The following is a 27463-nucleotide window of genomic DNA, read 5'->3' as shown; positions in this document are numbered from 1 at the left end:
TGGGTGTCGGGGTGAGGTGGGCAGAGGCCCCTCTGGACCCCCTGGGGCTCTGTGTGGACCTGAGAAGAAGCCCCGCCTCTGGGACAGGACAGGAGTCCGTGCGACCCACTGGCTGGTGGGTGTTCGCTGGAGTGTGAGAACCTGGGGTCAGAGACGTGGGCACAGACCTTCCCAGCTTTGAGACCACAGTCCAGGGGAGAGAAAGGCTGTTCCTGGCCCCCAACCCGGGAGCCTGGTCTCTCATTGTTCTGCGTTTCTCCCCCAAACAGCCCTGGAGGGAGACACCCCCAGGGTGTGGGGGCTGCAGCAGGCATCTAGAACTTGCCCAGAGCTCTCAGGGACGACTGGCCGTGTCCTGAGGCTGCCCGGGGGGGCCTCTCCGGCGGGGTCCCCCTTCCCCTGCCGACCCTGGAGGTCCCCAGGCAGGTCGGCCAAGCCTGTGAAGCTGCCGCCCGGCCTCCATCGACCTCTGGTTAGCTCCCTGCTTGTGGTCTCAGCTCTGGTACCTCCCAGGGCCGTCCCAAGCCCCGACACGCTCAGGGAATTCTTTCCGGAGCTGGCAGGGCCCCGGGAGGCCCAGCTGCGGGCGCCCCAGTATGTCGGGCACCACGCGCCAGCCCAGCCTCCCTGGCCTCCGCTTCGCTGCAGGGGCCTTGGGTTATGGCTCCTCCAAGTCCTGCTCTCCCGCCGGGCCAGGTCTGGGCAGGGCCCGTCCCACAGCCCTCTTTTCCTCTACGCTGGCTCAGGGGGCCCAGTGCAGAAGGACGTGCCTCCTCGTCTCCCTGGGAAGCTCCGCACTCACATCCCTGCTACGGCAACCCCATGAAGAGTGTAGGGGTCACCTACCCCATCCAGTGGGGGGCAGGTGCCGGGCTGGATGAGGGGACTTCCACTTCACACTGGATGCTTCACACTGGGTGCTTCACACTGGGTGCCCTCCGCCCCCAGCCTCAGGCCTCTGCTCTCCCTGGCCATTTTCCAAGCCCAGTTCACTGTTACTTGTATTGTGATTAAGATCCATTTCAACTACTAAAAAGAGCACGTAAACAGAAAAATAACACACACCCGTGTACCCACGACTGAGCTGTCTCAGATCTTTTCTGCTGTGGTTATTTCAGGTCCTCTGCATTCCTAAAGAGACAGCATCTTATACCGAAGCCCCCTGCGTCTTCCCTGACTTCTCCCCCTTCCCCCTGCCCAGAGGCAGACACTCTCAGAAAATGGGGTACCTCATCCAGGGGCCTGCTTTTATGCTTTTGCTACTAATATGTAGAGACATTTCTTCGAGTTATATAGGGTATTCTTTTCCATTTTTCCGACCCCAAATATTAAAGGTAGCCTTCTGTACAAATCTTCCTGCAGTTTTTTTTCATGCCGCACTGTCTTTGGGGATTTATCTGTGTTGATCCCTGTGGCTGTAGTTCATCTGTTTAATTGCTGCGTAATACTCCACTGGGGGAGTCAGCTGCAGTCCTTTATTCGGTTCTGTTGTGAGGAGCCTTTACTTCATTTGCAGTTTTTGACAGTTGCCAACAATGCTGCAGTGGGCACCCGGTGCACATACGTCTCCCTGGGCTTGTGGGCAAGGGTTTCTCGGGTGTGTTCTGAGGGTTGTGACCCCGGTGGGGGGCATCTGTCCGTCTCTCTAGGAACGGCCCCTGCTGCCTTCCTTGGGGGCTGTGCGCATTCACCCCGCTCACCCCCGACACTGTGGGTGCCCTTTGCTGCAGCCCCATCCTGGTTTGGTCCCGCTGAAGTGTCTTCCAGCCCGCTGGGTGTGAAATGGCATCTCACTGTGGTTTTAATTTGCATTCCTCTGACTACTAGTGAGACAGAACATCTTTTCATATGTTTATGGAGTACTTAAAATTTTATTCTTCATCTTTTCTGTTTTTCTTTCTTATAAAAGGAATACAAATACAGACTCTAGGATCCAGATGAGAGCACTGATGCTCCCACCCCACCCTCTCCTGTCCCCGTTTCTAGGGACTGCCCTACTGGAGAATCCAACTAGGTAATTTATTCATTCGGTTACACCTCAGAACACTGTGCAGACATCCATCAGGACTTGCTCTCACGCCCTCTTCCATCTCCATTGTTGTTCCTGTAGGTAACCACTTTGTTCAGTGTCTTATGCATCCTCCAGTGGTTCTTCTTGCAAATGCAAACATATATTTAGACTTCCCCCCCTTTTCATACTGGAATAGCATTGTTTTTTGGGGTCATACCTACAAGGCATTGGTATCCTAGTTCCTCAGCTAGGGATCAGGGGTCAAAGCTGTGTCACTTGCAGTCAAACACTAGACCACGAGGGAAGTCCCTAATTCTATATAGTCTGTTCTGTATCTTTGCTCTCTTTACTTTGTGAGTCTTGCTGTGGATAGATCCTACTGGAGACCTTCTATATTCAGTTCAGTTCAGTTCAGTCGTTCAGCCGTGTCTGACTCTGCGACCCTATGAACCGCAGCACGCCAGGCCTCCCTGTCCTTCACCAACTCCTGGAGTCCACCCAAACTCATGTCCATCGAGTCGGTGATGCCATCCAACCATCTCATCCTCTGCTGTCCCCTTCTCCTCCTGCCCTCAATCTTTCCCAGCATCAGGGTCTTTTCAAATGAGTCAGTTCTTTGAGACAGGTGGCCAAAGTATTGGAGTTTCAGCTTCAACATCAGTCCTTCCAATGAACACCCAGGACTGATCTCCTTTAGGATGGACTGGTTGGATCTCCTTGCAGTCCAAGGGACTCTCAAGAGTCTTCTCCAACACCACAGTTCAAAAGCATCAATTTTTGCACACTCAGTTTTTTTTATAGTCCAACTCTCACATCTGTACATGACTACTGGAAAAACCATAGCTTTGACTAGACGGACCTTTGTTGACAAAGTAATGTCTCTGCTTTTTAATATGCTGTCTAGGTTGGTCATAACTTTCCTTCCAAGGAGTAAGCGTCTTTTAATTTTGTGGCTGCATTCACCATCTGCAGTGATTTTGGAGCCCCAAAAAATAAAGTCAGCCTTGAACTCTCTTTCCTCCCCCCTCTTTTTTTTCTTTTAAAAACTCATTTGTAAAAAAACAAAACAAAACAAAACTCATTTGTATTCATATTCCTGGACAACTGTGAAAACTGTTCTTATAGATGATCTAGTTTTAAACATTTCAAAATTATTTTTTAATTGTGGTGAATACACAAACTTTACCATCTTATTCATTTTTAAGTGTATTGTGTGTTGTACTGTTCAGTCACCAAGTTGTGTCTGATTCTGCGACCCCATGGACTACAGCACGCCAGGCTTCCCTGTCCTTCACTGTCTCCCGGAGTTTTCTCAGTCTTATGTTCATTTAGTCAGTGATGCCATCAAACCATCTCAACCTATGTCATCCCCTTCTCCTCCTGCCTTCAATCTTTCCCAGCATCAGAGTCTTTTCAATGAGTTGGCTCTTCACATCAGGTGGCCAAATCATGGGAGCGTTAGCTTCCGCATCAGTCCTTCCAATGAATGTTCAGGGTTGATTTCCTTTAGGATTGACTGGTTGGATCTCCTTGCTGTCCAAGTGACTTTCACGAGTCTTCTCCAGCACCACAATGCGAAAGCATCAGTTCTTCGGCACTAAGCCTTCTTTATGGTCCAACTCACATTTGTACACGAGTACTGAAACGACCATAGCTTTGACTATATGGACCTTTGTTGACAAAGTGTACAGGTCATAGGAATTCCACGGCAGTTCAGTGGTTAGGACTCTGTGCTTTTATTGCTGAGGGGCCCCTGTTCGATATCTGGTTGGGAAACTTAGATCCTGCGAGTTGCACGGCCTGGCCAAAAGAAAAAAAAAGTGTATGGGTGTATGGTCAGTGGCGTTAAGCACTCTCTCATCAGCCCTCACCACTGTCCATCCACAGAACTGCTTTTCCTTTGGTAAAAATGAAGCTCTATATCCGTTAAATAATAACTCCCCCTTCACACCCCATTACCCCCACCCCACCATCCGACTTCCTGTCTCTATGAGTCTGATTAGTCTAGGTACTTCACATGAGCAGCATCATGGGGACCGGCATATCTCACTTAGCCTAAGTGCTCCAAGATTTACCCAGGTTGCAGCCTGGATTTCTGGCCCTCCCCCACCACAGCCCCACAGCCATCCCTCCCGTGGCTCCCCTGTAATTTATGTAACCAGTCCCCTTCGACGGGCACATGGCCTGAGTCCAGTCTCTGCCATTCTCAGTGTTGCTGCAAGACCCTTGTCTCTCGTCACGTTTTTTAAAATGGAGGTTTGTTGATTTATTTAGTTTTGGCTGCGCTGGATCTTGTTGCTGCACACAGACTCTTCTCCAGTGGTGACACGGGGTTCTCGTTGCGGTGGCTTCTCTTGTTGGGGAACAGAGGCTCTCGGGAGCCCAGGCTTCGCTGGTTGTGGCACACAGGCTCCGTTGCCCCACGGCATGTGGAATCTTCGCAGACCGGGGATCAAACCCGCGTCCCCTGCGTTGGCAGGCGGATTCCTGACCTCTGGACCACTGGGGAAGCCCTCTTGTCGCTTTGTACAACTGTGACTGTGCCGTAGGAATGCAGGTGGCGGTGGCTGTTATTTAAGGACCAGTGGCCAGATTGCTGAGTCCCAGGGAAGGGACGTCTGTGGGTTCTGATCCAGACTGCAAATTTGCTCCCCGCGGGGGTGGTCCCGTTTAGTGCCCCCCGCAGCAGTGTAACCAGAGAAGGCAAACCCATTCACCCCGTCCATCATTTCTTCTGCTGGCTACCCCAGGTCACCAAATGTTGTGCTTATTCCAGGAGAGGTTTGCTCACTTGGCCCATCCCTCCACTTTCTCCCCCCGGCTCCCCCCCAGCAGCATCCTGTGGCTGGTGTAGATTCTCCACTGACTCTCACTTTTATGAACCTGAGTATCACGGTCACACCTTCATTTCTCATCCCGTCAGCTCCTACAGTGCTCTGCCCGGCATGCACCTTCTACTAGCCACGCACCCTGTAAGTTTCACGTCGTTAAGGCTGAATAAGCTTTGCGTTCTTTTCTGTAACGGCAGTGGAGTCTTCAGTGTTCTGTAAGTTGAGTCTAAATGTTAAAGATTAGAAACAGGTGTTTACATGATTAATGCAGAGCTTATGCATAATTGTGGTTGTATAACTTTATTCCCTGTGCTCTGTTCTCATCTCAAATCTTCTGCTAGTGCTTTTCAACCTTGGTTGAGGAGAAGAACCACTTGGGATTGGGGGTGTGGGTGGGGTGTGCCTTTAAAAATGCATTTCTCTAGGCTTCATCCACTGCCCAGCTCTATGGGGGACCTGAGAGTTTGTGTTTTTTTAAATGTCCCAACTCCCCTGGATGATTCTACACAGTGGTTTTTGGAGTATTATATACCATAGTCAGGAGAAGAAGGGGATCACAGAGGACAAAATGGTTGGATGGCATCCCAGACTCAATGGTCAAGAGTTTGAGCAGACTCCAGGAGGTGGTGAAGGACAGGGAAGCCCGGCGTGCTGCAGTTCATGGGGTTGCAAAGAGTCGGACATGACTGAGTGACTAAACAACACCAACAGTCAGTTTCCAGGAATGTCAGTTGATTTTATTTAATAAATGACTATCCTCTTGTCTGCAGCCTCACCAGCCCTACGCCCGGCACCCCTGGTCCATGCCCAAGCACACAGTCCTTACTGTAGGAAGCCTTCCTGGACCCCGACTTTCCTTTGGCCTTTAATGCTGCTGCTCCTGTGTGGGTCCAGTCCCCTGCTGCCCTTACACCTTTCCTTCTCTCCGCCCTTCTGCCCTGAAGTCTGGTGAAAAGGAAGGTGCTGGCCCCTCCTGGGTTTGGGCAGGGCCACCTCTGGGCAAAGAGCGAAGAAGAGTGAAAGCATGGAGATGTGCACAGGGGTGAACCTCAAGCATTAATTTATTTACTCATTTTACTTTTTGCTGTGAGGGGTCTTTGTTGCTGTGCACGGGCTTTCTCTAGTTGTGGTCAGTGGGGGCTACTCTCTAGTTGCAGAGCACAGGCTCTCGGGCACGTGGGCTTTATTAATTGCGGCTCGAGGGCTCAGGAGTTGTGGTGCATGGGCTTAGTTGCCCTGTGGCATGTGTAATCTTCCTGGACCAGGAATTGAACCCATGTCTCCTGCATTGGCAGTCAGATTCTTAACCACCAGACCACCAGGGAAGTCTCCCAGAAACATTTTAGTGTGCTCAAATCATTTATTCATTCAATAAGCATTTTTTTTACTTGCATTTCTCCTCTGTTTTTTAAACTATTTAAAAAATTGATGTGTAGTTAGTTTACAGTGTTGTGATAGTTTCAGATGTATAGCAAAGTGATTCAGTTATATATACTTTATATATATATATATATATATGTACTTATGTATGGGTTTCCCTCGTGGCTCAGACAGCAAAGGGTGTGCCTGCAATGCAGAAGACCTGGGTTCAACCCTGTGTGGGGAAGATCCCCTGGAGAAGGGCATGGCAACCCACTCCAGTTTTCTTGCCTGGAGAATTCCATGGACAGAGGAGCTTGATGGGCTACATGGGGTCGCAAAGTTGGACACGACTGAGCGACTAACACTATACACTATGTGTATGTGTATATATTCTTTTTCAGAGTCTTTTCCATTATAGATTGTCACAAGATACTGAATATAGTTCCCTTATCCAGTAGATCCTTGTTATGTGTCTTGTTTCTGTGTATAGCAGTGTGCGTATGTTAATCCCAATCTCCTAGTTTATCTCTCCTCCCACCCCAGCCCTCACTGACCTCTTTTGGTAACCATAAGTTTGTTTTCTGTATCTGTGGATCTCTTTCTGTTTTATAAATAAGTTCATTTACATAACTTTTTAGATTCCGTATATGTGATATCATATGGTATTTTTATTTCTCTTTCTGACTTCACTCAATATGATAATCTCTAAGTCCATCCATGTTGGTGTAAATGGCATTTTTTTTAATTGCTGACTAATATTCCATTGTGTATATATACTACACCTTCTTTAGCCATTCACGTGTAGATGGACACTTAGGTTGATGCTGTGTCTTGGCTATTGTAAATAATGCCGCTGTGAACATTGGGTGCATATATCTTTTTGAATTAGAGTTTTCTCCTAAATATGCCCAGTGGTGGGATCAACAGGCATTATATGTTATGTATTGTGGGCAAGGCTCTAAGGGAGGATCTGTGTAAGAGAAAAAGACAAATTTCACAAGTTCTAGGTAGCAAGTTTCCAAGAAAGATAAAGAGGAAGCGGGAGCAGGCAGGGATCGCTTCTGGCGTCAAGTCTCTGCCGGGATGCTCAGGGCAGCGTATGTTCTTCAGATCCAGGTTCTGTCATGGGGTCAGCCATCCTTCAAAGAATGCGATAGAATAGTATTAGGATGCATCTCCTGATTCATCCAGTGAGTTTTAAACGTGAAGCTTTTTTATTTCTAGAAATTCTATTTGGTTCTCTTTCTGCTGTGTCACATTTTATTTCCTGTTTCCCTGCAGAGACCCTCAAGCTCTTCTTTCATTGATTTAGGCAGAGTTTTACGGTGGTGGCTGTGTCTGAGTCTCTTCGGGTCTGTTTCTAGTGTCTTGTTTTGGGCTTGTTTTCTCTTGTGGCGTCTGGTTCCCAGGAATTCCTGGTTATCTTTGACTGTATATGGGTCATTGCATTTGAACATCTGGTCTGAGGGACTGTGGACCAGGATGATGATATCTTCCTCCCGAGAAGGCGTGTGTATTCTGTCCTCAGATTTCTGGGGACCCCGCCTGCCCAAGACGCGAGCCTGAAGCCAAGCTTGAGTTTGGGGTTCCTGGCACCATCGAGGGGACTCTGTGGGGCCCTAGTTCCAGGAAGGAGCTGTTCTCTGGGGTCAACCTGTGCTGGGGGTGTAGCCCTTTGAGGGTCCAGCTTTTAAAGGGAGGGTCTCCTGTTATACTTCCCACCTTCCCTGGGCCTGGGCTTGAATATCTGCCTTGTCACCTGGCAAAGCCGTCCAGATAAGAGTTCGTGTTCTCTGGACTCAACAAATGCCCAGTAAAGTCGCTTGGGTGTTTACACACCTCCTTGGTTCCCCTTTCGATCTTCTGTTCTGGCTGGATGACCCCTCACTCGGTTCTTGGCTTGTGCTAAAGTTGCTTCAGTCGTGTCCGATTCTTTGTGACCCTGCAGACCATAGCCCGCCAGGCTGCTCTGTCCATGGGTTTCTCCAGGCAAGACTACTGGAGTGGGTGGGTTGCCATGCCCTCCTCCGGGGATCTTCCTCACCCAGGGATCGAACCTGCGTCTCTTATGTCTCCTGCATTGGCAGGCAGCTTCTTTACTACTGAGCCACCAGGGAAGCCCCTTTCAGTTCTTTAAGAAGTCTTAAAATAATACGGGTTTGAAAAATCTGGTTGCTTTCATTGTTTTCTGGTGAGGTGGGTCCAGAATGGATTATAACCAGGGTTCTCTGCCCTGGATTATAACCAGGCCTAGAGCCTACTCATCACCACCAGGGACAGGAAGTCCGCATTTGTTTCATGAAACGGTGACTTCACAGTCTCTTTCCTCCGTGAGTCAGGTCAGAAGAGTGAGAACTCTGCTTTCAGGCACCCAGGGCAGCGTCTGTCTCCCCTCCTTTTCTCCTCTCTGCTTTGGGTGTGGCAGGGGTCAGCTGGGTGGGGAGGGGTGGGTTGCACCCCATCACCAGGGCTTGCTGCCCTCCCCGGCTCTAGGCTTACTCAGGGCCTGGCCTGCCCCCTCCTGTCTAAGTAGACCAGCCAGCCAGACTCAGAGCCTCCCTTTAATATTATAAAGTGGAATTAAAAAACAATACAATCTATTCATATGCATATTTATGTAATATAAAATGGGGAGGTCTAGGGCCAGGATCTGAGTGAGCTTGGAGCCTGGGGGGCGGGGCGGTGGGGAGGAGGGTTTGCCGGTAGGGAACAGGGACAGTGTAATGCTCCAAGCATGACTGAGAAAACGATGGACAACAGTGATAAGTAAGTAACACACAGATTTTAGAAGGAAATCTTGGGCACAATTAGAAGACTCCAGGCAGCAGTCAGAGCTGGCCTCTGAATCACGAGTACTGCGGCCACAAACGTAGGTGGTGGGTGCAAAACAGCACAAATCTCCCTGTGAGGTTTGAATAACAAAGGACAACACAGATCCCTGTTTGTATTGGAGTTGCATTCCTGGATAAGTCAGTGTTTGCTAAAAGCATGCAAAAAAGACTGCTTCTGTGCACTACGCTGGGCCCAGAGCCCGCCTGCAGCCATCCACCTGTGAGCGGGTGGGACCCCTTTGTGTTAGGGCGCTGGCGCCTAGCATCCCTGTCCTGCCTTCTACAGGCTAGCTGTGACCTCACTGGTTGGGACAACAAAAATCACCCCCTCCCATTTCTAAAACACCCCGCTCCCCCAACTCCTACTGGGAACTATAATGTGATGACCAGGGGACCAGGAGCCCTGAACACTCCCATTTAGCCTGGAGAAGCAGGAGGACTTCCTGGAGGAGGTGACACCCCAGCTTCTTGAAGGTTGGGCTGTGAAGACGTGCTCTGTGCAAAGAATTGAGTGTTTCCGAAGTGATGGCCTCTCATGCTGGTGGTGCCGGGGTGGGCAGACTAGGGCAGCCTTGGAGGCTCCGTCTCCTTGTGGAATTGTCTTTTCCCCCCTGCTTTCAAGGAAGTTCTGTGTTCTCTGAACTTTGCCTCACTGGGTTTCCCTTCCTGATGACCAGGAAGGTCATCAAGCCTGCTTGTGGGCTAGGCAGAAACCCCAGTTTTGTTTTTGGTTTCCAGGGGCTGTCGGACTAGCTTTGACCTGAGTGGGGACATAGCCTTCCCTTAGAGGGTAGAGGGAGGGGCCTGCGGTGGGGGCGCCCCGTCTCTGTGATCCGCCTCCCCGGGGGCCCTGTCTGGGTTCCCAGCACAACTGTCTTCCTCCTGCACAGCACTGCAGCCAGAGAGGGGTCTTAGAGGCCATGAGCTCCGTCCTCTGCTTTCCTGGGATTCCCTCCTGCGACAGAGAGCTCACTGCCTCACAGCACAGCCCACAGTATTGTCAGGCAGGCACTGTCCCCATGCCAGCGTTTCACAGCACCCCAAATCCTTCGGTCTCTTCTCACCACACTTCAGGGTTTTCCAGCTCATGCCTCCTTTGCATAGGTAGAAAAAGCTTAACATTCTTTCTGGAGTTTGGGCTTATGAAAATCATTGACGTTGTATCCATTTCCAAAATAAAACCCAGTTAATAAAGAACTTATTTCTGGAATTTTAATTGGCTCTGTCCTAGGTTGAATTCTCTAGAAGCAGAGCCTCAAAGGGAGAATTATGAAGAAGGGGTCCCAGGCGGAGTATCAGGGAGCCCCCCTCCTACAGGCCAGGGACGAACCGAGCAAGGAGGTGGTTTCAGGGGAAGAGAGGCCTCAGGTTGATCCCACAGGGACCACCAGACAGTCTCCTCCTCCTGCCGTGGGATGGAGGCCACCTCTGCTGGGGGGGTGGAGGGGGATGTATTGATGACTTCCCAGGGAACTGTGGGGAAGATAGTGGTGGTCCAGAGAGGGATGCTGCTGTGAACTGTCGGCCATCAGAGTACAAAACATGGAGCCAGACTGGGCACAGGAGTGGGGTTTTAAGGGCTTCTGATAAGCCTCCTGTGGGGAAGCGGGATGTGTCCGCCCCCAGGTGAGGGGCCGGTGCTTCCCGGCCCGTCCGTCCTACTCAGCACGATCTAGGGTGCTTCAGGTTCTCTGGGGGACTTCCAACGCTGCCTCTTCACCCTGGTGGGCCAGGGGCAGTGGTGGGGGGGCAGGGCTGCAGGCTGGGGTCTTCCCGGAGCCCCGCGTGAACCGATCTCCCTCTTTCTGCACCCCAACCCCCCAGACTGCCTCTTCAAGGTGTGTCCCATGAACCGCTACTCGGCCCAGAAGCAGTACTGGAAGGCCAAGCAGACCAAACAGGACAAGGAGAAGATCGCTGATGTGGTGCTGCTGCAGAAGTTACAGGTGTGGGTGTGCGGGTGTCCACTGGCCCGTGTGTCTCGTGAACCCGGCACACGCACAGGGCTGCCGCTCATCAGGGCCGACAGGGCCTAGTGGCCAAGTCCTGAGGTTTGACCCATCAGGCCAGAGACCGATGTGTGTCGCTGTGAAGGAGGTGGGGGGGTCTAAGCCCGGCCAGAGGCCCACTCATCCACCCCTCTGTGCCCGTTGGAGGCAGGCGTCTCCTCTCCAAGCCGGTGCAGCCCTGTCCCAGGACCCGTGGCGCAGTGAGCTGTGGACTGCCTTCATCGGGTCTTAGCTAGGTCTTCAACGGGACATTGTAGTGCAGTGAGAAACCTGGGCAACTGTACATGGAGTTACTGGGGCTTCTAGAGAAGTGGTTTCAGCGAAACTGATTTGAGAACTAGTCTTAACCTCTCCCCTCATTCTGTAGAGTTGGAGCCTGGGGCCCTTTGAGGGGACTAGGCCGTTGGGGCCATCCTACGAGTTGCCATGGGGCTTAGATGGTCCCTGGGTCTCCGGCCGATGTTGTTGCATGGGGCCCAGCGGTGGCGCTCAGGCCTGGCATCCACATCCTGGCTAGTTCTCTCCGGACCCAGCTCATTGGCCCCCAGCCCAGTCCCCGTGGAAGCGAGTGGGAGGCTTACCCAGGGTCAGCAAGGTCGTAGCATGCTGCTGGGACCCTCCCCTGGGCCTGGGGCCCCAGCCCCTTCCACCACTAGCCCGGCCTTGCTTCCAGTATCGCCTTCCCCCAGGAGGTGGGTGTGAAATGGGGAACGAGAGGGCCCGCCCCGCAGCTGTGAGCCTTGCTGGAGAGGGGGCTGGGTGTGCGCTGCTGAGCTGTTTTACCCGAGACCATCTTCACCCCTGCTGGGGGCTGTTGCGAGCTTTTTCCCTGCTGCTGCCCTGCTGCCGCAGGCCCAGGCTGGGCTGTGGGTCTGGCAGGGTGTGGGGCATTCACACGTGTGCAGATCCTCAGCACCACACGTGCTCACACAGCCAGGCACTGAGGTTTGTGCAAAGTCACATGGTACCTGGCACGGTGCCCCCGCAGCCACCTTCCCACTAGATTCAGGCCTGAGGCCCAGATAACGGGACTGAGGAGGTGGAAGGGGCAGAGGGACCACTGCTTTAAGGAGAGCTGGTCTGATGGAGGAGATAGCGCCGCCCCCTCACCGGCAGGACCTCCGCCCAGTCTGATGGAGGAGGCATGGCCTATCCTCAGGCAGCTTCCAGGCTCATGGGACAGAATAGCCTAAAAAGATGTCCTTAATGGGAGGCAAACCAAATCCTGGAGGACCGGAGCTGGATCCTTCAGAGTTGGCTGTGGCCCGTCAGGGAAGGCTCCCTGGAGGCGGTGGGCTGGGAGCACATGCAGTGCTGGGGAGGGAGAGTTGCAGAGGAGAGGGAGGAGGAGGAGGACATGGTGCCCAGCATACCTGCAGGGCTGGGCCAGGGGTCCTGAGTCGGGGCCCCAGGACTCTGGTGTGATGGGGGAGGAGGCCCAGCCTTAGGTTCTCTGCTGGGGGTGTCGGGGCTGTAGGGGGCTCAGGGGTCTGTTGGCTGCCCCCTGTCCCAGAGTGAGGTGGTGGGAAGGGAGCAGAGAGGAGGGACCTAGTGCACCGGGCTGCCTGCTGGGTGCCCAGGCTGCCCTCTGCACTCTGAGCCTCATTCTCCCATAGCAGCGGGAGGAACAGGGCAGATGGCCCGGGGTGGGCAGGGGTGGGTCCCTCTGGGTGCAGTGGCAGGGCCTGTGGGTGCGGGGGGTCGGGCCGGGCCTGCCCTCCACCGCAGCCTGTGTCTGTGCAGCACGCGGCCCAGATGGAGCAGAAGCAGAACGACACGGAGAACAAGAAGGTGCATGGGGACGTCGTGAAGTACGGCAGCGTCATCCAGGTGCTGGGCGGGGGGCTCCGCCCGGCCGGCCTGTGGGACGACTGCCCCCCGCCCGCCTCTGCTGTGCCCGGTGCCTCTGAGCTGTGTCCATGGGGGTGTGTGTGTGTGTTCAGCCTGGTGGTCGCCAGCGCAGGGCCTGGAGCCCCGGGGGCCGGGCTCACGTGTGCTTCTGTGGCCTGGGCGAGTCGCTTCCCCTCCCTGGGGCTCTCTTTCCCCAACCGGATGATCAGGCCAGCGATAGTAAATACTTTTCTCCAACTGTTCCAGGGTTACGGGAGCTAATACGAGTACGGTGTTTAGAGCAGCGCTTTTTTGTGTGATCACCTGGGTGCCAGACTGGGTGTGGTGTGAGTGTGCGTGTGGTCGTGTTTGCATCCTGTGTGTCCAAGGGTCCTGTGCACCCCCTGCTCTGATGGGCCGGCCTCCTGGGGTGACCTCACCCTCCCTGCCCCCCCAGCTCCTGCACATGAAGAGTAACAAGTACCTGACAGTCAACAAGCGGCTGCCGGCCCTGCTGGAGAAGAACGCCATGCGGGTGACACTGGATGCCACGGGCAACGAGGGCTCCTGGCTCTTCATCCAGCCCTTCTGGAAGCTGCGGAGCAACGGGGACAATGTGAGGATGGCCTGGGGGGAGGGCCCTGCTGGAGGGCACAGGCCGCAGCTCTGTGGGGGGTGCTTCTACAGGGTCCTTGGTGGGGGGGCTGCACAAGCTCAGGCCCATTTCTCAGGGGGCAGAGTGACCAGAGAGAAGCCTGGGGGCCCGGCCCTCCGCATACTCACCCTGCTCCATCGGTCCTTGTAGGTGGTTGTGGGGGACAAGGTGATCCTGAATCCCGTCAACGCCGGGCAGCCTCTGCACGCCAGCAATTACGAGCTCAGCGACAACGCTGGCTGCAAGGAGGTGAGCGGGGAGTGGGAGAGAGAGGTGGGCTGATGTAGGCTGGGACCCGGGATGCATTACAGGAGCGCCTGCACCTGGTCAAGCGTCTCTCGAGCAACACAATCCAAAGAAACTATGAGACTAAGCGTAACAGCATGCATTCACAGTGGGGGCAATTATGAACGGTAGGATGCAAAAAGGCCAAAAACCAACTGCTATTTCTGAGATACTGGGAGTGAAAGCCAGGCACTGCGAGTGCACAGGGCACCAGCAAGGGGGCGGCAGGCCGCCTCGGCCACGCCTCCGGCCCGGCCCGTGGATCCACCCCCGCTCTCACCCTTTATAAGACGGGCTAGCAGGGTGCCTGGGACTTGTTTTTGCTCCCTAGGGCTGCGGCATGAATCCTGCTAAAGCCTTGTCTGAACTGGTTGTCTGGCCTCTTGTTAATTTCTGTTGATTAAAGAGTCCGGGGGCCCTCGTTGGTAGTCTCGTTGGGCTGACCCTGCAGTGAGGAGTGCTATACACCCCTCCCCGCAGTGTCGCTCCCTCCCATCCTGTCTGCCGCTGGAGGGGCTGGGTGGGCCTCCCCGCCCCCCTGCCTGTCTCCCAGCATCAGCCCACATGCTGCACCCCACAGGGCGGCCGCCCCAGGGCTGCTGGGCTGGGGCCTGGGGGCCCTGGCTGGGACCACACACCCCCTCCCTGTGCTCATTACTGGGGGCTGGGCTGGTCTCCCCGCACCGCTCTGGGCCTTCAGCCCGGCCCTCTCTCCAGGGGCTGGGGGCCTGCGCAGCCTCACGGGTCTCTGTGCTTCCTCAGGTCAACTCCGTGAACTGCAACACCAGCTGGAAGATCAACCTGTTCATGCAGTTCCGAGACCACCTGGAGGAGGTGCTGAAAGGGGTGAGGACTGCGGACACCCCTTCCCGTGCCGCCCCGCCCGCCCCGGGTCCCCTTGCTTGCCTGCCTGCATCCACCTTCTGGCACCTGGCTCTGCTCCCTGTCCGGCCCCCACTCCACGCACCCCCTTCTCTGGCTCCACACCCCCTCCAGCCCCCCCACCCTGCAGGGCTGTCCCCAGCCGCCCCGGCTGGCCTTATCTCATGAAGAGAGGCTCCATCTTCTCCCAGTCCTGGCTGAGCTCACTTTGTTTTCTGGGAAGGGGGTGTGGGCGCAGATCCTCTGAGCGCTCTCCCCCCTCACCCACGCCTCTCCACAGTCCCAGCCCAGGCCCCCTACCCTCTGCCCCGTGCCCGCTCCGGCAAGGACTCCAGGCTGCCTGGTCAGGGCCTGTACTGGCCAGGGTGGGCGCTCGGACACGTGCGGTGGTGGGCTGGGGCTCCGTGTGCCTGTTGGCTCTGGAAGGCGTCTGAGATGGGTGGGCTCGCCCGCCGGGAGGGTCCCCAGCCGCCCTGAGCACATGGCCCGCCTGCAGGGAGACGTGGTGCGGCTGTTCCACGCGGAGCAGGAGAAGTTCCTGACGTGCGATGAGTACAAGGGCAAGCTGCAGGTGTTCCTGCGCACTACGCTGCGCCAGTCCGCCACCTCGGCCACCAGCTCCAACGCCCTCTGGGAGGTGGAGGTCAGAGCCCCGCTTCCGGCCCGGGCCCGCCCTGCTCTCCCTCCCTGGGCTCCCCATCCCTGCCGGGTGGGAGGCCACGCACCCCCGCCCCGCCCCCGCCCACAGCATCTGTCTCCTCTGAACCCCTCCGTGGCCAAGGGGCCGGAGAGGATCGCAGAGCCGCCCACCCAGAGCCCTCCGGGCCTGCGTGCTCCTCCCATGCGTTTCTTCCTGCCTCACCCAGGTGGTCCACCACGACCCGTGCCGTGGAGGAGCTGGCCACTGGAACGGCCTGTACCGCTTCAAGCACCTGGCCACCGGCAACTACCTGGCTGCGGAGGTGGGTGGGGAGGCAGAGGGCATCCTGGGAGCCCTGGCCTGGCATGCACGAGTGTGTGTGCCTGGCACATGCCTGCATGCAGACACGTGTCTGTGGACCCTGGTTTATTTGTGCTCGTTTATCTATTTAACCAATATTTGTAGTCATGCTCGGGTGATGATAAGTCTCACGGGTATGATGATGCCCCTGCTCTGTGCTAGCAGCTGTTCTAGGCCCTGGGGCTACAGCAGTGAGCACGACTCCCAGCCCTTGTGGAGCTTACACTCTGCATCTGTCTCTGTCTGTGATGCACGGGCTTGTGTGTATTGGGGTGTGTGTGTGTGTGTCCGTCTGTCCGTCCAACTGTGGGTCTGTGGAGGGCAGTAATCTTGTGGGTGCATCCTCCAGGGCTGGCATGAGTCCTGGGGCTGGGCTGGGCACCCCTGGGAGGGTAGGGGCTGCCTGCCCCAGCCCAGGGTCGTATGTGGACATTGTTTTGGAGCGGTGATCCTGTGGCTAACTCCCCATCTTGAATCTCTGAGCAGGAGAACCCCAGCTACAAGGGTGACGCCTCTGATCCCAAGGCAGCAGGCATGGTGAGGATTGGAGGAGGGTTTGGGGGCGGGGAAGGGTGACCATGTGTGGCTCCGGGGTGGGGGGGTGGGGAGTCCATGAGACCCTGGGAAGTGGGCTGGAGGGAGAAGGCCTCTTGGCTGGGATCCCGAGTGGTTTCGGGGGGCCTGAGAGGAGGAAAGGGCTCCTGCCTGAGTTGGGGTCCCCGCCCCCAGGGCGTGCAGGGCCGCGCAGGTCGCCGGAACGCTGGGGAGAAGATCAAGTACCGCCTGGTGGCTGTGCCCCACGGCAACGACATCGCGTCCCTCTTCGAGCTGGACCCCACCACGCTTCAGAAGACTGACTCCTTTGTGCCCCGGTGGGTGGGCGCTGTGTGCCTGGGGTTGGGGGGGTTGCCTGGGCTGGTAGCCGGACCCCCAGTACCCCCTGCGCCTCTGTCCTTCCTTGCATGACCCATCCCTCTGAAGAGCCAAATCTGAGGCAGCTGTAGGCAGCTCACCCCCGATGAACTTGGCATGTGCCGGGCCACGGGCCCTGCACCCTGGGTGCCGCCTTCTCTCCCGTGTTCTTTACAGCTAGTCGGCCTGGGGCTCAGGACACAGTGGGTGCAGGGGACAGACTCCCTGACCTTTAAGGTCCTCCAACCTGGAGATTTTAGGATGGAACATCAGGATGCTTCCTGGGTGTCAGTCAGGCTTTAACATTGACCTCAGGCAGCTGACTCGGTCATTTGGCCCCGACATCCTCACTGAGTAGTGGGATTATCGAGTTACCCATCAAAGGGCTGATGGGAGGATTAACCAATCCCTTATCTGCATCTTGAGTCCAGATGTACTTGGAGGTTCAGATTGTTTCTCATTTCTGAAAGGTAATTGTGTTTCACAATCAAAGACATGACTGTTTCTGACGCGAGACGCAGGCGTGTTGACACTGAATGGGATAGATAGTGTAAATAACCTCATTTGTCCAAATGAATTTGGGTCCCGAGCTTGCATGTACGCCTGGCCTCTTGGAGCGCGTGGGTCTGGAGAGAGTAGGCGACGTATAAGGGCTTGGGAACGCACGGTAGTTAGCACAGGGCCTGGGGTTTCTCTCCTCTGGCTCCTCACCTGGGGGGGACGGGCGCCCCTGGCCCACGGCCACTGGCCATGGAGGCAGGAGAAAGACGCAGGGCCACGGGGGTTAGAGCCGGGAGGTGCTGCAATGCATTCCCTGTGCCGCCTGCAGGAACTCTTACGTGCGGCTGCGGCACCTCTGCACCAACACGTGGATCCAGAGCACCAACGTGCCCATTGATGTTGAGGAGGAGCGGCCCATCCGCCTCATGGTGTGGGCCCTGGGGGCTGGGGGCCGGGGGCCGGGGGCCGGGGCCGGGCTGGGGGCCGGGGGCCGGGCTGGGAGCTGGGGGGGGGCCGGGCGGGGGCTGGGGGCCAGGCTGGGAGCTGGGGGGCTGGGCTGGAGTCCAGGTTGGTCCCTGGAGGCCCTGCTGACCTGTGTTCCTGCAGCTGGGTACATGCCCCACCAAGGAGGACAAGGAGGCCTTCGCCATCGTGTCGGTTCCCGTGTCTGAGATCCGAGACCTGGACTTCGCCAACGATGCCAGCTCCATGCTGGCTAGCGCCGTGGAGAAGCTGCATGAGGGTTTCATCAGCCAGAATGACCGCAGGTGGGCCGCAGGGGCCGGGTTCCGGGGGTTCCCCGAGAGCCTTCGTCCCCTGGGGTCTGTGTCTCATGGACGAAGCTGGCAAAGCAGAAGCCGGACAGGCTGGGTGGGGTGACAGGAAGGGACTAGTCCCTGTCGGGCGCTGGCTGACTTTGGGCCCCAGGCTCACTGCTGACATACTCCAAGAACCAGCTCTGTGATGGAGTCACCATTCTCCCTGTTTCACTCATGATGGGATTGAGGTGCAGAGAGGTTCAGAGACTTGTCCGTGGTCACACAGCTAGTAAGTGGCAGTCAGGATGGAATTGCAGAGCCCTTCTCACCAGACACCCACTGTGTGCCCTACTGGTTTTTCTCCAGGTCGGAGTATCCTGGGATTCTGTGTCCAGGGGGCACTTTGGAATCCAGGGTGGATGGGGGCAGGGGTGTGCGTGGAGAGCAGCTCAGGGTGAGGCTGGGAGAGAAGTGGAAGGCAGGTGTCAGGCTGTGTGCTGTGACGGCAGGGCTGGCATGTGGGGAAGGGCTGGTTGCCCCTGGGGGCAGGCGAGGGGGTCCTCGGGGTGTCCAGGGTCAGCCCTTCACACTCCTCTCGCCTGGTGTCCCTTTGTGAAGGTTTGTCATCCAGCTGCTGGAGGACCTGGTGTTTTTCGTCAGTGATGTCCCCAACAATGGGCAGAACGTGCTGGACATCATGGTCACCAAGCCCAACCGCGAGCGGCAGAAGCTGATGCGCGAGCAGAACATCCTCAAACAGGTGGCCGCGCACACCTGGGACTGGGCGGGCTCCGGGGCGGGCCTGTGGCCAGCGAGCAAGACGTCTTTTATTTATTTATTTTTGTATATGTGTCTTGTCTTTATTTTTGGCTGTGCTGGCTCTAGTTGTGCACGGGCTTCTCCTTGGGCTGGCTTCCCTTGTTGCGGAGCGCGGGCTCTAGAGCACAGGCTCAGTAGGTGTGACCCATGGGCTTAGTTGCTCCATGGCATGTGGGGTCGTCCCAAATCAGGGATCGAACCCGTGTCTCCTGCATTGGCAGGTGGATTCTTTACCACCGAGCCACCAGGGAAGCTCATCTTTTTGACATGAGCTTGCTTTTCACGTCTCCAGCTGAACTGTGGTCTCCCTGCTGTTTTCTCATCACTTCTTTAAACATTTTAAAAAAATTATTATTATTTTTTTAAAATTTTGAGGTGTGTCTGATCTCATCACCTCTTTTTTTTTTTTCATCACCTCTTAAAATAAGTATTTATTGCACTCTTACCATGTGCCAGGCTCCGCCCTTAGTGCCCTGCGTGAATCACCTCATTTAATCCTCCCAACCCAGTGAAAGTCTTATTAATTATTATCCCCATTGCACCCTCAAGGCATGCAGAGGTTGGAGTCACTTGACCAAGTCCACAGCTAGGAAGCAGTAGGGCCAGGACTTTCGTGCAGATGTCAGATAGAGAACTTGTGCTTTAAACAGATTTTTTTTTTTCCCCCAAATTTTTATTATGAAAATTTTCAAATGTTGAGCAAATATTGAAAGAACAGTGAACATGCACTCATTACCACGTTGCCAGTCTGGCTTTCAATAACCCTACATCTCCACATCACCCCCATGTCCACGCGTCTCAAAAGAGGGTGCACCTCACCTCTAAACGCTTCAGTGTGCATCTCCTAAGGATAAAAGCATTGTTCTCTGTAAGCAGAGTCTCGTTACCACACCTAAGAAAACTAGCAATAATACCCTGTCCAGATCAATTTTCTGTACCTTTCCCCAAATGCGTCTTTAAAGCTCGTTTTTTTTGGGTGGGGGAATCAGGATCCAATTAAGGTTTTCTCATTCCGTGTGATTCTGGCTCTGTGGTTGCTGTTCTATAGCTGCTTTTCACCCACACCCAGTCCCTGAGTTAAACTTGTCTTTGGACCAGGCAGGCCTGCTTCTGACCTCTTAAGCTCTGGCCACCCTGCTGTGGCCTGCCCTTTCTCTCAGCCTCAGACCCCAGAGCTGCAGCCACCCTTAGCTCTCCCCCCAGAGGCTGAGCCAGGCCTGGGGCCTGAGTTGAGGTTAGGATTCGCGTTGGGGAGGGGCCGGCCAAGGCCAGTGTCCCTGGGACTCCAGCCGGGAGAGGGGATTAGCTGAGCGGTGGGTTGGGGCCATGTCCAGCTTAGAACCAGCTGGGGGTTAATGTCAGGGTGACCTCCGGGCAGGGTCAGCATGAGGCTGAGGGTGATGAGCGGTGCGGGCAGATGTGGGGCTTCTTCCCGACTCTCCGTGCTCCCTAGATCTTCGGCATTCTGAAGGCCCCGTTCCGCGACAAGGGGGGCGAGGGCCCCCTGGTGCGGCTGGAGGAGCTGTCGGACCAGAAGAACGCGCCCTACCAGCACATGTTCCGCCTGTGCTACCGCGTTCTGCGCCATTCCCAGGAGGACTACCGCAAGAACCAGGTGGGCCGCCCGCTGCCTGGCCTCCTGCCCTCTGCCCGCCGGCAGGCTCCGCGCTCCTGCTTTGCTTCACCCCGCACGTGCTCCCCAAGGCGCACCCCAATGTGCCAGGCGCTGTCTCACGGGGATCGGACTGTAGGCCAGTCCCCATGGCACACAGCCTGGCTCCGTCCTTTGAGGGACCTCACACTGGGTTTAACGTTCCACGGTGGCTGTCTTGAAATTCTTAGTTTTTGAATAAGAGTCCTGCTATTTCTTTTCTTTTTTTTTTAATATTACCTCTAGTTTAATTTATTGAAGTATAGTTGATTTATAATGTTTTTAATTGCTGTTGTACATCTGTGTTTCAGTTATATATATATATATATATATATATATATATATTCTTTTCCATTATGGTTTGTCATAGGATATTGAACAGAGTTCTCTGTGCTATCCGTTAGGATCTTAATGTTTATCCATTCTATATATAAAAGCTTACATCTGTTAGCCCCAACATCCACTCCATCCCTCCCCCAGCCCCTCCCCTCCCCAGTCTGTTTTCTGTGAGCCTGTTTGTTTCATGGATAAGTTCATTTATGTCATATTTTAGATTCCACATGTAAGTAATATCATATGGTATTTGTCTTTCTCTTAATTTCCCTTAGTATGGTAATTTCTAGTTGCATCCATGTTGCTGTAAATGATGTTATCTCGTTCTTTTTTATGGCTGAGTAATATTCCACTGTGGGGTTTCCCTGGTGGCTCAGTGGTAGAGAATCTGCTTGCCAAGGCAGGAGACATGGGCTTGATCCCTGGGTTTGGAAGATGCCCTGGAGAAGGAGATGGCAACCCACTCCAGTATTCTTGCCTGGAGAATCCCAGGGACAGAGGAGCCTGGTGGGCTGCTGTCTATGGGCTCGCACAGAGTCAGATATGACTGAAGTGACTTAGCATGCATGCATGCATTGGAGTAGGAAATGGCAACCCATTCCAGTATTCTTGCCTGGAGAATCCCAGGGACGGAGGGGCCTGGTGGGCTGCTGTCTGTGGGGTCGCACAGAGTCGGATACGACTGAAGTGACTTAGCAGCAGCAGCAGCATGTCTTGGCTATTGCAAATAGTGCTGCTGTGAACATAGGGGTGAATATATCTTTTTTAGTTACAGTTTTGTCTGAATATGTGCAAGGAATAGGATTCCTGGATCATATGATAATTCTATTTTAGTTTTCTGAGGAACCTCTGTACTATTTTCCATAGTGGCCACACCAACTTAAATTCCCACCTGCAGTGTGGGAGAGTTCCCTTTTCTCCATACCTTCTCCAGCATCTGTTGTTTGTAGACTTTTTAATGATGATCATTCTAACTGGTGTGAGGAGGTACCTCATTGTGTTAATAGTTTTGATTTGCATTTCTCTAACGATTAGTGATATTGAGCATCTTTTCATGTGCCTGTTGGTCATTTGTATTTCTTTAGAGAATTGTCTATTTAGGTAGGTCTATCCATTTTTCAGTTGGGTTCATTTTTTTGTTGTTGAGTTGTGTAAGTTATTTGTATATTTTGGAAGTTAAGCCCTTGTCAGGCACATTGTTTGCAAATATTTTCTCCCATTCTGTAGGTTCTCTTTTCATTTTGTTAATGATTTCCTTTGCTGTGCAAAAGTTTGTAAGTTTGATCAGGTCCCATTTGCTTATTTTTGTTTTTATTTCTATTGCCTTTGGAGACTGACTTACGAAAACACTGGTACAGTTTATGTCAGAGAATGTTTGCCTGTGATCTCTTTTAGGAATTTTATGGTGTTGTGTCTTACATTAAAGTGTTTAAGCCATTTTGAGCTTATTTTTGGTGAGATGGTGTGTTCTAAGGTCATTGATTTACATACGGCTGTCCAGCTTTCCCAATGACACTTGCTGAAGAGACTTTCTGTTGTATATTCTTGCCTCCTTTGTTGAAGATTAAGTGACCATAGGTGTGTGGGTTTATTTCTGGGTAAGAGTCTACTATTTCATTTTAACCAGGTCCCACCAATCATGTAGCTGGTCTGCTAACAGACAGGGTCCCTCCCTCATGGGGGTTTCATTCTGGCACGGAGCTAGATGGGAGCTAAATAACAATGTTACAGAAACCCACCCTTGGCCCAGGGCTGGTGTCCTCTCCTGGACCCCTTAGCTTCCTAGGGTCTGGGTCCCCTACTGGTGTCTGGGGGCCCGGGAGGCAGCGTTCTCGAGCAGAGCCGGGCCCCCTGTGACCCTTAGCTTGGCTGTCCCTAGGAGCACATCGCCAAGCAGTTCGGGATGATGCAGTCCCAGATTGGCTATGACATCCTGGCCGAAGACACCATCACCGCCCTGCTGCACAACAACCGCAAGCTCCTGGAGAAGCACATCACCAAAACAGAGGTGGAGACCTTTGTCAGCCTGGTGCGGAAGAACCGGGAGCCCAGGTGGGCCCCCCTCGCCGGTCCCACCCCACCATCCCTCCCCGCTCCCAGCGCTGCCTGGGGAAGAAAGCTCCTGACGCTGGCTGTTAAATCTTGAACTCCTTCTGCACTTGTTGGTAAACTGCCCCCTCTCTGAGGGGGCCCTCCCTGAGTCCCCTCCCAAATTTGGCCCAATTTAGCAGTAAGAGTGTTGACTCCCGGTACAGTGGGAGGCCCCCAGAACCTTTTTTAGTAGGTGAGTCAGCGTGCGCAGCAAACCAGTTAAATATTTTGAATATCGCTCCTCCCCTGGGCGTCCTTTTCTCTGCCTCTCGGCAGTTAGCCCCAGGGTGATGCCCACGGGTTGTCCGTCTCCTGGGGGAGTCCACAGCCCCAGCTCTAAGCTTTGGAAAGGGAGGAGGAGCAGTAAACTGCAAGCACCAGGGAGCTGGTGCCGCTAGCTGGGGGAGCAGAGGGGGCCTTGCCCCGTCCGGGGAGCCGCCTCTGAGTCCCTCCCGGCTGTCACCTCTCCAGGTTCCTGGACTACCTGTCCGACCTGTGTGTGTCCAATCACATCGCCATCCCCGTCACCCAGGAGCTCATCTGCAAGTGTGTGCTGGACCCCAAGAACAGCGACATTCTCATCCAGACCGAGTGAGTTGGCTGAACTGTCTCGCGCCCGCGGTTCAGTCTCCCCAGGGCTCCCCCCTGCCCGGCTCCCCAGCCACCTCAGAGCTTCAGGCTAGAACAGGCTCTCCGCAGACACCAGTGCCTGCTATGGGCCCAGCTTGGTGCCTGGCACGGTGTGGGGGAGGGCGGGCTGCAGAGGAGAGGGAGCCGAGGCCCCGGCCTTCCCGAAGCTTGTGGTCCATCTCAGGTCCTGACCGCCTGGGAGCCGGCCGGCCCTCAGTGCAGCTCCGGGAGGGGAGGCCTGTGTGGCTGCGGTGCTGGGGCGGGAGGGCTCTGGGCCCCGCTCCTATCGATGGTGCCGCGCGTCCACAGGCTTCGGCCCGTGAAGGAGATGGCGCAGTCCCACGAGTACCTAAGCATCGAGTACTCAGAAGAGGAAGTGTGGCTCACGTGGACCGACAAGAACAACGAGCACCACGAGAAGAGCGTCCGGCAGCTGGCTCAGGAGGCGCGGGCCGGCAACGCCCACGACGAGAACGTGCTCAGCTATTACAGGTGCCCGGGGTCCCCCCAGCTGGCTTCAGCCAGGCCCTGCCCTGGGACGAGCCCCAGCGGCTTCTGGGGGTGCTCCTGCCTCCTCCTTCACCCGCGAGGCCAAGTCAGGGTGACTGGGTGGCCTGAGGAGCATTTGTTGGCCTGAGGACAGACTCAGCACAGTGGCCTGAAAAGAGACCCACACCCGTCTCCCAACATCCATATTTTAAAGATAAGAACACTAGGTAACACTCATCAGATGCTCACTGTGTCCCTGGCACTGGTCAAAACACTTCACCCGATCACTCAGTTCAGCCTCACAACAACCCTGAGAGGTAGGGCCTGTCATTACCCACATTGTAAAGTTGTGGGGGGCAGGCGTGCATGCATGCTAAGTCACTTTCAGTCATTGTGACCCTATAGTCTATAGCCCACCAGGCTCCTCTGTCCATGGGATTCTCCAGGCAGGAACACTGGAGTGGGTTGCCATGTCCTTCTCCAGGGGATCTTCCCGACCCAGGGATTGAACCCTTGTCTCTTTATATCTCTTGAGTTGGCAAGTGGGCTCTTTACCATTAGCACCACCTGGGTAGCACGCACGCAGCGCGCACCGGTCTTCAGCAGGCCCAGGCATGTGCTAGAAGCCCTTGAGAGCCCACCTGTCATGTCCTCACCGTCCTCCTTGCCCCACAGGTACCAGCTGAAGCTCTTCGCCCGCATGTGCCTGGACCGGCAGTACCTGGCCATCGACGAGATCTCCCAGCAGCTGGGCGTCGACCTCATCTTCCTGTGCATGGCGGACGAGATGCTGCCCTTTGACCTGCGTGCCTCCTTCTGCCACCTGATGCTCCACGTACACGTGGACCGCGACCCCCAGGAGCTGGTCACGCCTGTCAAGTTCGCCCGCCTATGGACCGAGATCCCCACGGCCATCACCATCAAGGAGTGAGCTGGGTGGAGGAGGGCGGGCAGGGCCCGGCTGGAGTGGGGGGACCCCGGGGACACTCACGCCTGGCCACCTCCACCTCCTCCAGCTACGATTCCAACCTCAACGCCTCCCGAGACGACAAGAAGAACAAGTTTGCCAGCACCATGGAGTTTGTGGAGGACTACCTCAACAATGTGGTCAGCGAGGCCGTGCCCTTCGCCAACGAGGAGAAGAACAAGCTCACCTTCGAGGTGGGCTGGGGCTCGGCGGGATGCTGGCCTGGTTCCGCCCCCGGTCTCGGCCACCCCTGGGGTGGGCGGTGTGATCCGTGACCTAACTTCCCTCAGCGTTCCTGCCAGAGCGGGGACACCGTGCAGACCACTGGGACTCCCCAGGAGGGAGGCTTCTCTCCTGACTCCCTGGAGAGGGCTGCCTCCTGGTCCACTCACCCCGTCAGCACAGGGCTGGGTCACAGGCGGGAGCCCCCACCCCCTGCTTCCTGCATTTCTGCCCTGTCCTCCCCACAGTAGCCTCCTCTGCAGGCCGGGCTTCCTCGGTAACTCTCTGAGGTCCGGTGGCGCTGATCTGGGACTCTTGGCTCCGTGTCCACGCCTCCCTGATATCCTAGCGACGGGACTGTCAATTATACCAATTGACCGTCAGTTTTACCAGCTGAGCCCGGCTAGAGCAGAGCGGGCCCCGCCCCACGAGACCACGCCTCTTTCGAGGTCCCACCCATACTGTTTTGGGCTCACTCTCTGTCCTTCCTGCCTGCCTTCTCTCCGCAGGTGGTCAGCCTGGCGCACAACCTCATCTACTTTGGCTTCTACAGCTTCAGCGAGCTGCTGCGGCTCACGCGCACTCTGCTGGGCATCATCGACTGCGTGCAGGGCCCCACGGCCATGCTGCAGGCCTACGAGGACCCAGGCGGTGAGACATCGCTCCCTGGCGCTCATCGGCTTCCCCTTAGCAACGGAAGTCCTCTCCCATTCACCCTCCTGGGCATCCTGCCTCCTGGCTCTGCTGCCAGGGGATGTCTGGGGTCCCTGTCTCCTCCAGCCTTGCCTGGACCGGAGAGACCCTTTCTCTGAGCAAGCGCTTTGGAGACCCTCGGGTCTGGGCCTTCCAACACATCCTGGTCTTGAGGGAGATAATGAGGCCCTGCCTGGGGAGCTCCGGTCAGGTGGGGAGACATACCCTGTTATCCAGGAACAACCATTTGAGAGGAGACACAGCCTTGCTGTCAGGGAGGCATAAACTCATCTAAACAAAAAGCGCCCAGAGACTGACCCCAGGCTTTAGTGCGGTCCACACATTGTCCCTTGATCCCTCTTGCTCTGTAATAGCTCTTGTGATTTTTCAAGAGGATTCTCACTGATCTCCCCACACGGTTCACCTTTGCCCAGCCCTCCCTCTTTTTCGCAGATTTGGGAAAGCTCACCTCCCCCAGGAAGTCTTCCTAGGTTAGCCCTGCCCCTGCAGGGTGGCTTTGCCCTGCAGCTGACGGAGACAGAGGTAGACCAGGTGCCCCTGCCGTACACCCGTCGTGACCCCCTTGCTGCTCCCCACCCCACAGGCAAGAACGTGCGGCGGTCCATCCAGGGTGTGGGGCACATGATGTCCACCATGGTGCTGAACCGCAAGCAGTCTGTCTTTGGTGGCCCCAGCTTGCCTGCCAGCGCCGGTGCCCCCGAGCCGCTGGACAGGAGCAGGTTTGAGGAGAATGAAGACATCGTGGTGATGGAGACCAAGCTGAAGATCCTGGAGATCCTGCAGGTGGCAGGCGTGCCGGGAAGAGGGTGGGGCGGGGGAGGTCCGCGTGGGCTGGTGGGGTGAGCCCCCTCAAGGCACAGCCTGTCATGCTGGGAGGCTCCACACAGAGCCGTTTAGCCCAGGGATTCTCAAAGTGTGGCCCTCTGGCCGGGAGCATCAACCTCACCCGGGGACTTAGAAATGCAGGTTCCTGGGCCCTGCCGGAGATTTGTGGATGAGAGATGCGGGAGGCGGGGTCTGTAGTCTGTGTGGTGAGAAGCCCTCCCGGTGATCCTGGTGTGCACTGAGGCCTGGCTGTGCCCCCTCATTGTGCAGATGAGGAAAGGGACGTGGCGAAAGAACTTTCCTGCAGTCAGACTTTGAGGCAGAGCTAGAGGTTTGAGAGCCCATTTTCTGGTGGGGTGGACACAGTTGGCCTTCTTGGTCTGAGGCCCCCAGCGCACTTGGGGAAGGGGCTGACGGGTCCTGAGGAGAGAGAAGGACCCTTGCTTTTGCTGTGCTGCCACCAGGGGTGGGAAGCATGATCTGGCTTTCCTGGGGACCCCGTCTGTGCAGGGTCTGTTTAGAATAGTCAGAATAGGGGACTTCTGACTCATTGGGGGGGCTGGGGGCTATCAGATCTGAGTCCTGGGCTTGGCCGGAGGCTCTGTGCCCCTTGACTCAGAGGACAGAGGCAGTCAAGTGTGTCTGAAAACTCCTGCGTCCTCAGCCCCACCCCGCAGTGGTCTCCCCTGCTCCCCTACATTCCTTGGTTCCCTTGGGTCCCTGGGAACCCCAGGGTCTGTTTGCCAGAGTGGGATGGGAGGACCACAGTCCTCTGGATCTGGGGAGCTTCCTTCCTGTCCATGTCCATGTCTAGCCTGGGAAGGAGTGACTGAGTGGGCCAGGATGGGGGGGTGT

The 27463-nt window shown here is 55.5% G+C and overlaps 1 protein-coding gene across 2 annotated transcripts in view; it reads left to right on the top strand.

Moving 5' to 3' along the window:
* The window catches only part of ITPR3 (inositol 1,4,5-trisphosphate receptor type 3), a 67562-nt gene that overhangs the window by 15864 nt on the left and 24235 nt on the right, over positions 1-27463 (top strand). For both annotated transcript variants that reach the window (XM_070456596.1, XM_070456597.1), the window contains exons 3-22: positions 10860-10981; positions 12788-12874; positions 13332-13490; positions 13680-13778; positions 14577-14660; positions 15193-15339; positions 15563-15658; positions 16183-16233; positions 16426-16568; positions 17438-17537; positions 17716-17876; positions 18486-18627; positions 20140-20301; positions 22550-22722; positions 23233-23352; positions 23701-23883; positions 24556-24807; positions 24897-25041; positions 25579-25720; positions 26367-26566. In XM_070456596.1, coding sequence (XP_070312697.1) covers positions 10860-10981; positions 12788-12874; positions 13332-13490; positions 13680-13778; positions 14577-14660; positions 15193-15339; positions 15563-15658; positions 16183-16233; positions 16426-16568; positions 17438-17537; positions 17716-17876; positions 18486-18627; positions 20140-20301; positions 22550-22722; positions 23233-23352; positions 23701-23883; positions 24556-24807; positions 24897-25041; positions 25579-25720; positions 26367-26566 — 2768 coding nt within the window. The remainder of the gene's footprint in view (positions 1-10859; positions 10982-12787; positions 12875-13331; positions 13491-13679; positions 13779-14576; positions 14661-15192; positions 15340-15562; positions 15659-16182; positions 16234-16425; positions 16569-17437; positions 17538-17715; positions 17877-18485; positions 18628-20139; positions 20302-22549; positions 22723-23232; positions 23353-23700; positions 23884-24555; positions 24808-24896; positions 25042-25578; positions 25721-26366; positions 26567-27463) is intronic.

Source organism: Odocoileus virginianus, chromosome 27 (assembly GCF_023699985.2).
Source record: "Odocoileus virginianus isolate 20LAN1187 ecotype Illinois chromosome 27, Ovbor_1.2, whole genome shotgun sequence".
Lineage (NCBI taxonomy): Eukaryota > Metazoa > Chordata > Mammalia > Artiodactyla > Cervidae > Odocoileus > Odocoileus virginianus.
This window is presented reverse-complemented; position numbering and strand designations above follow the sequence as displayed.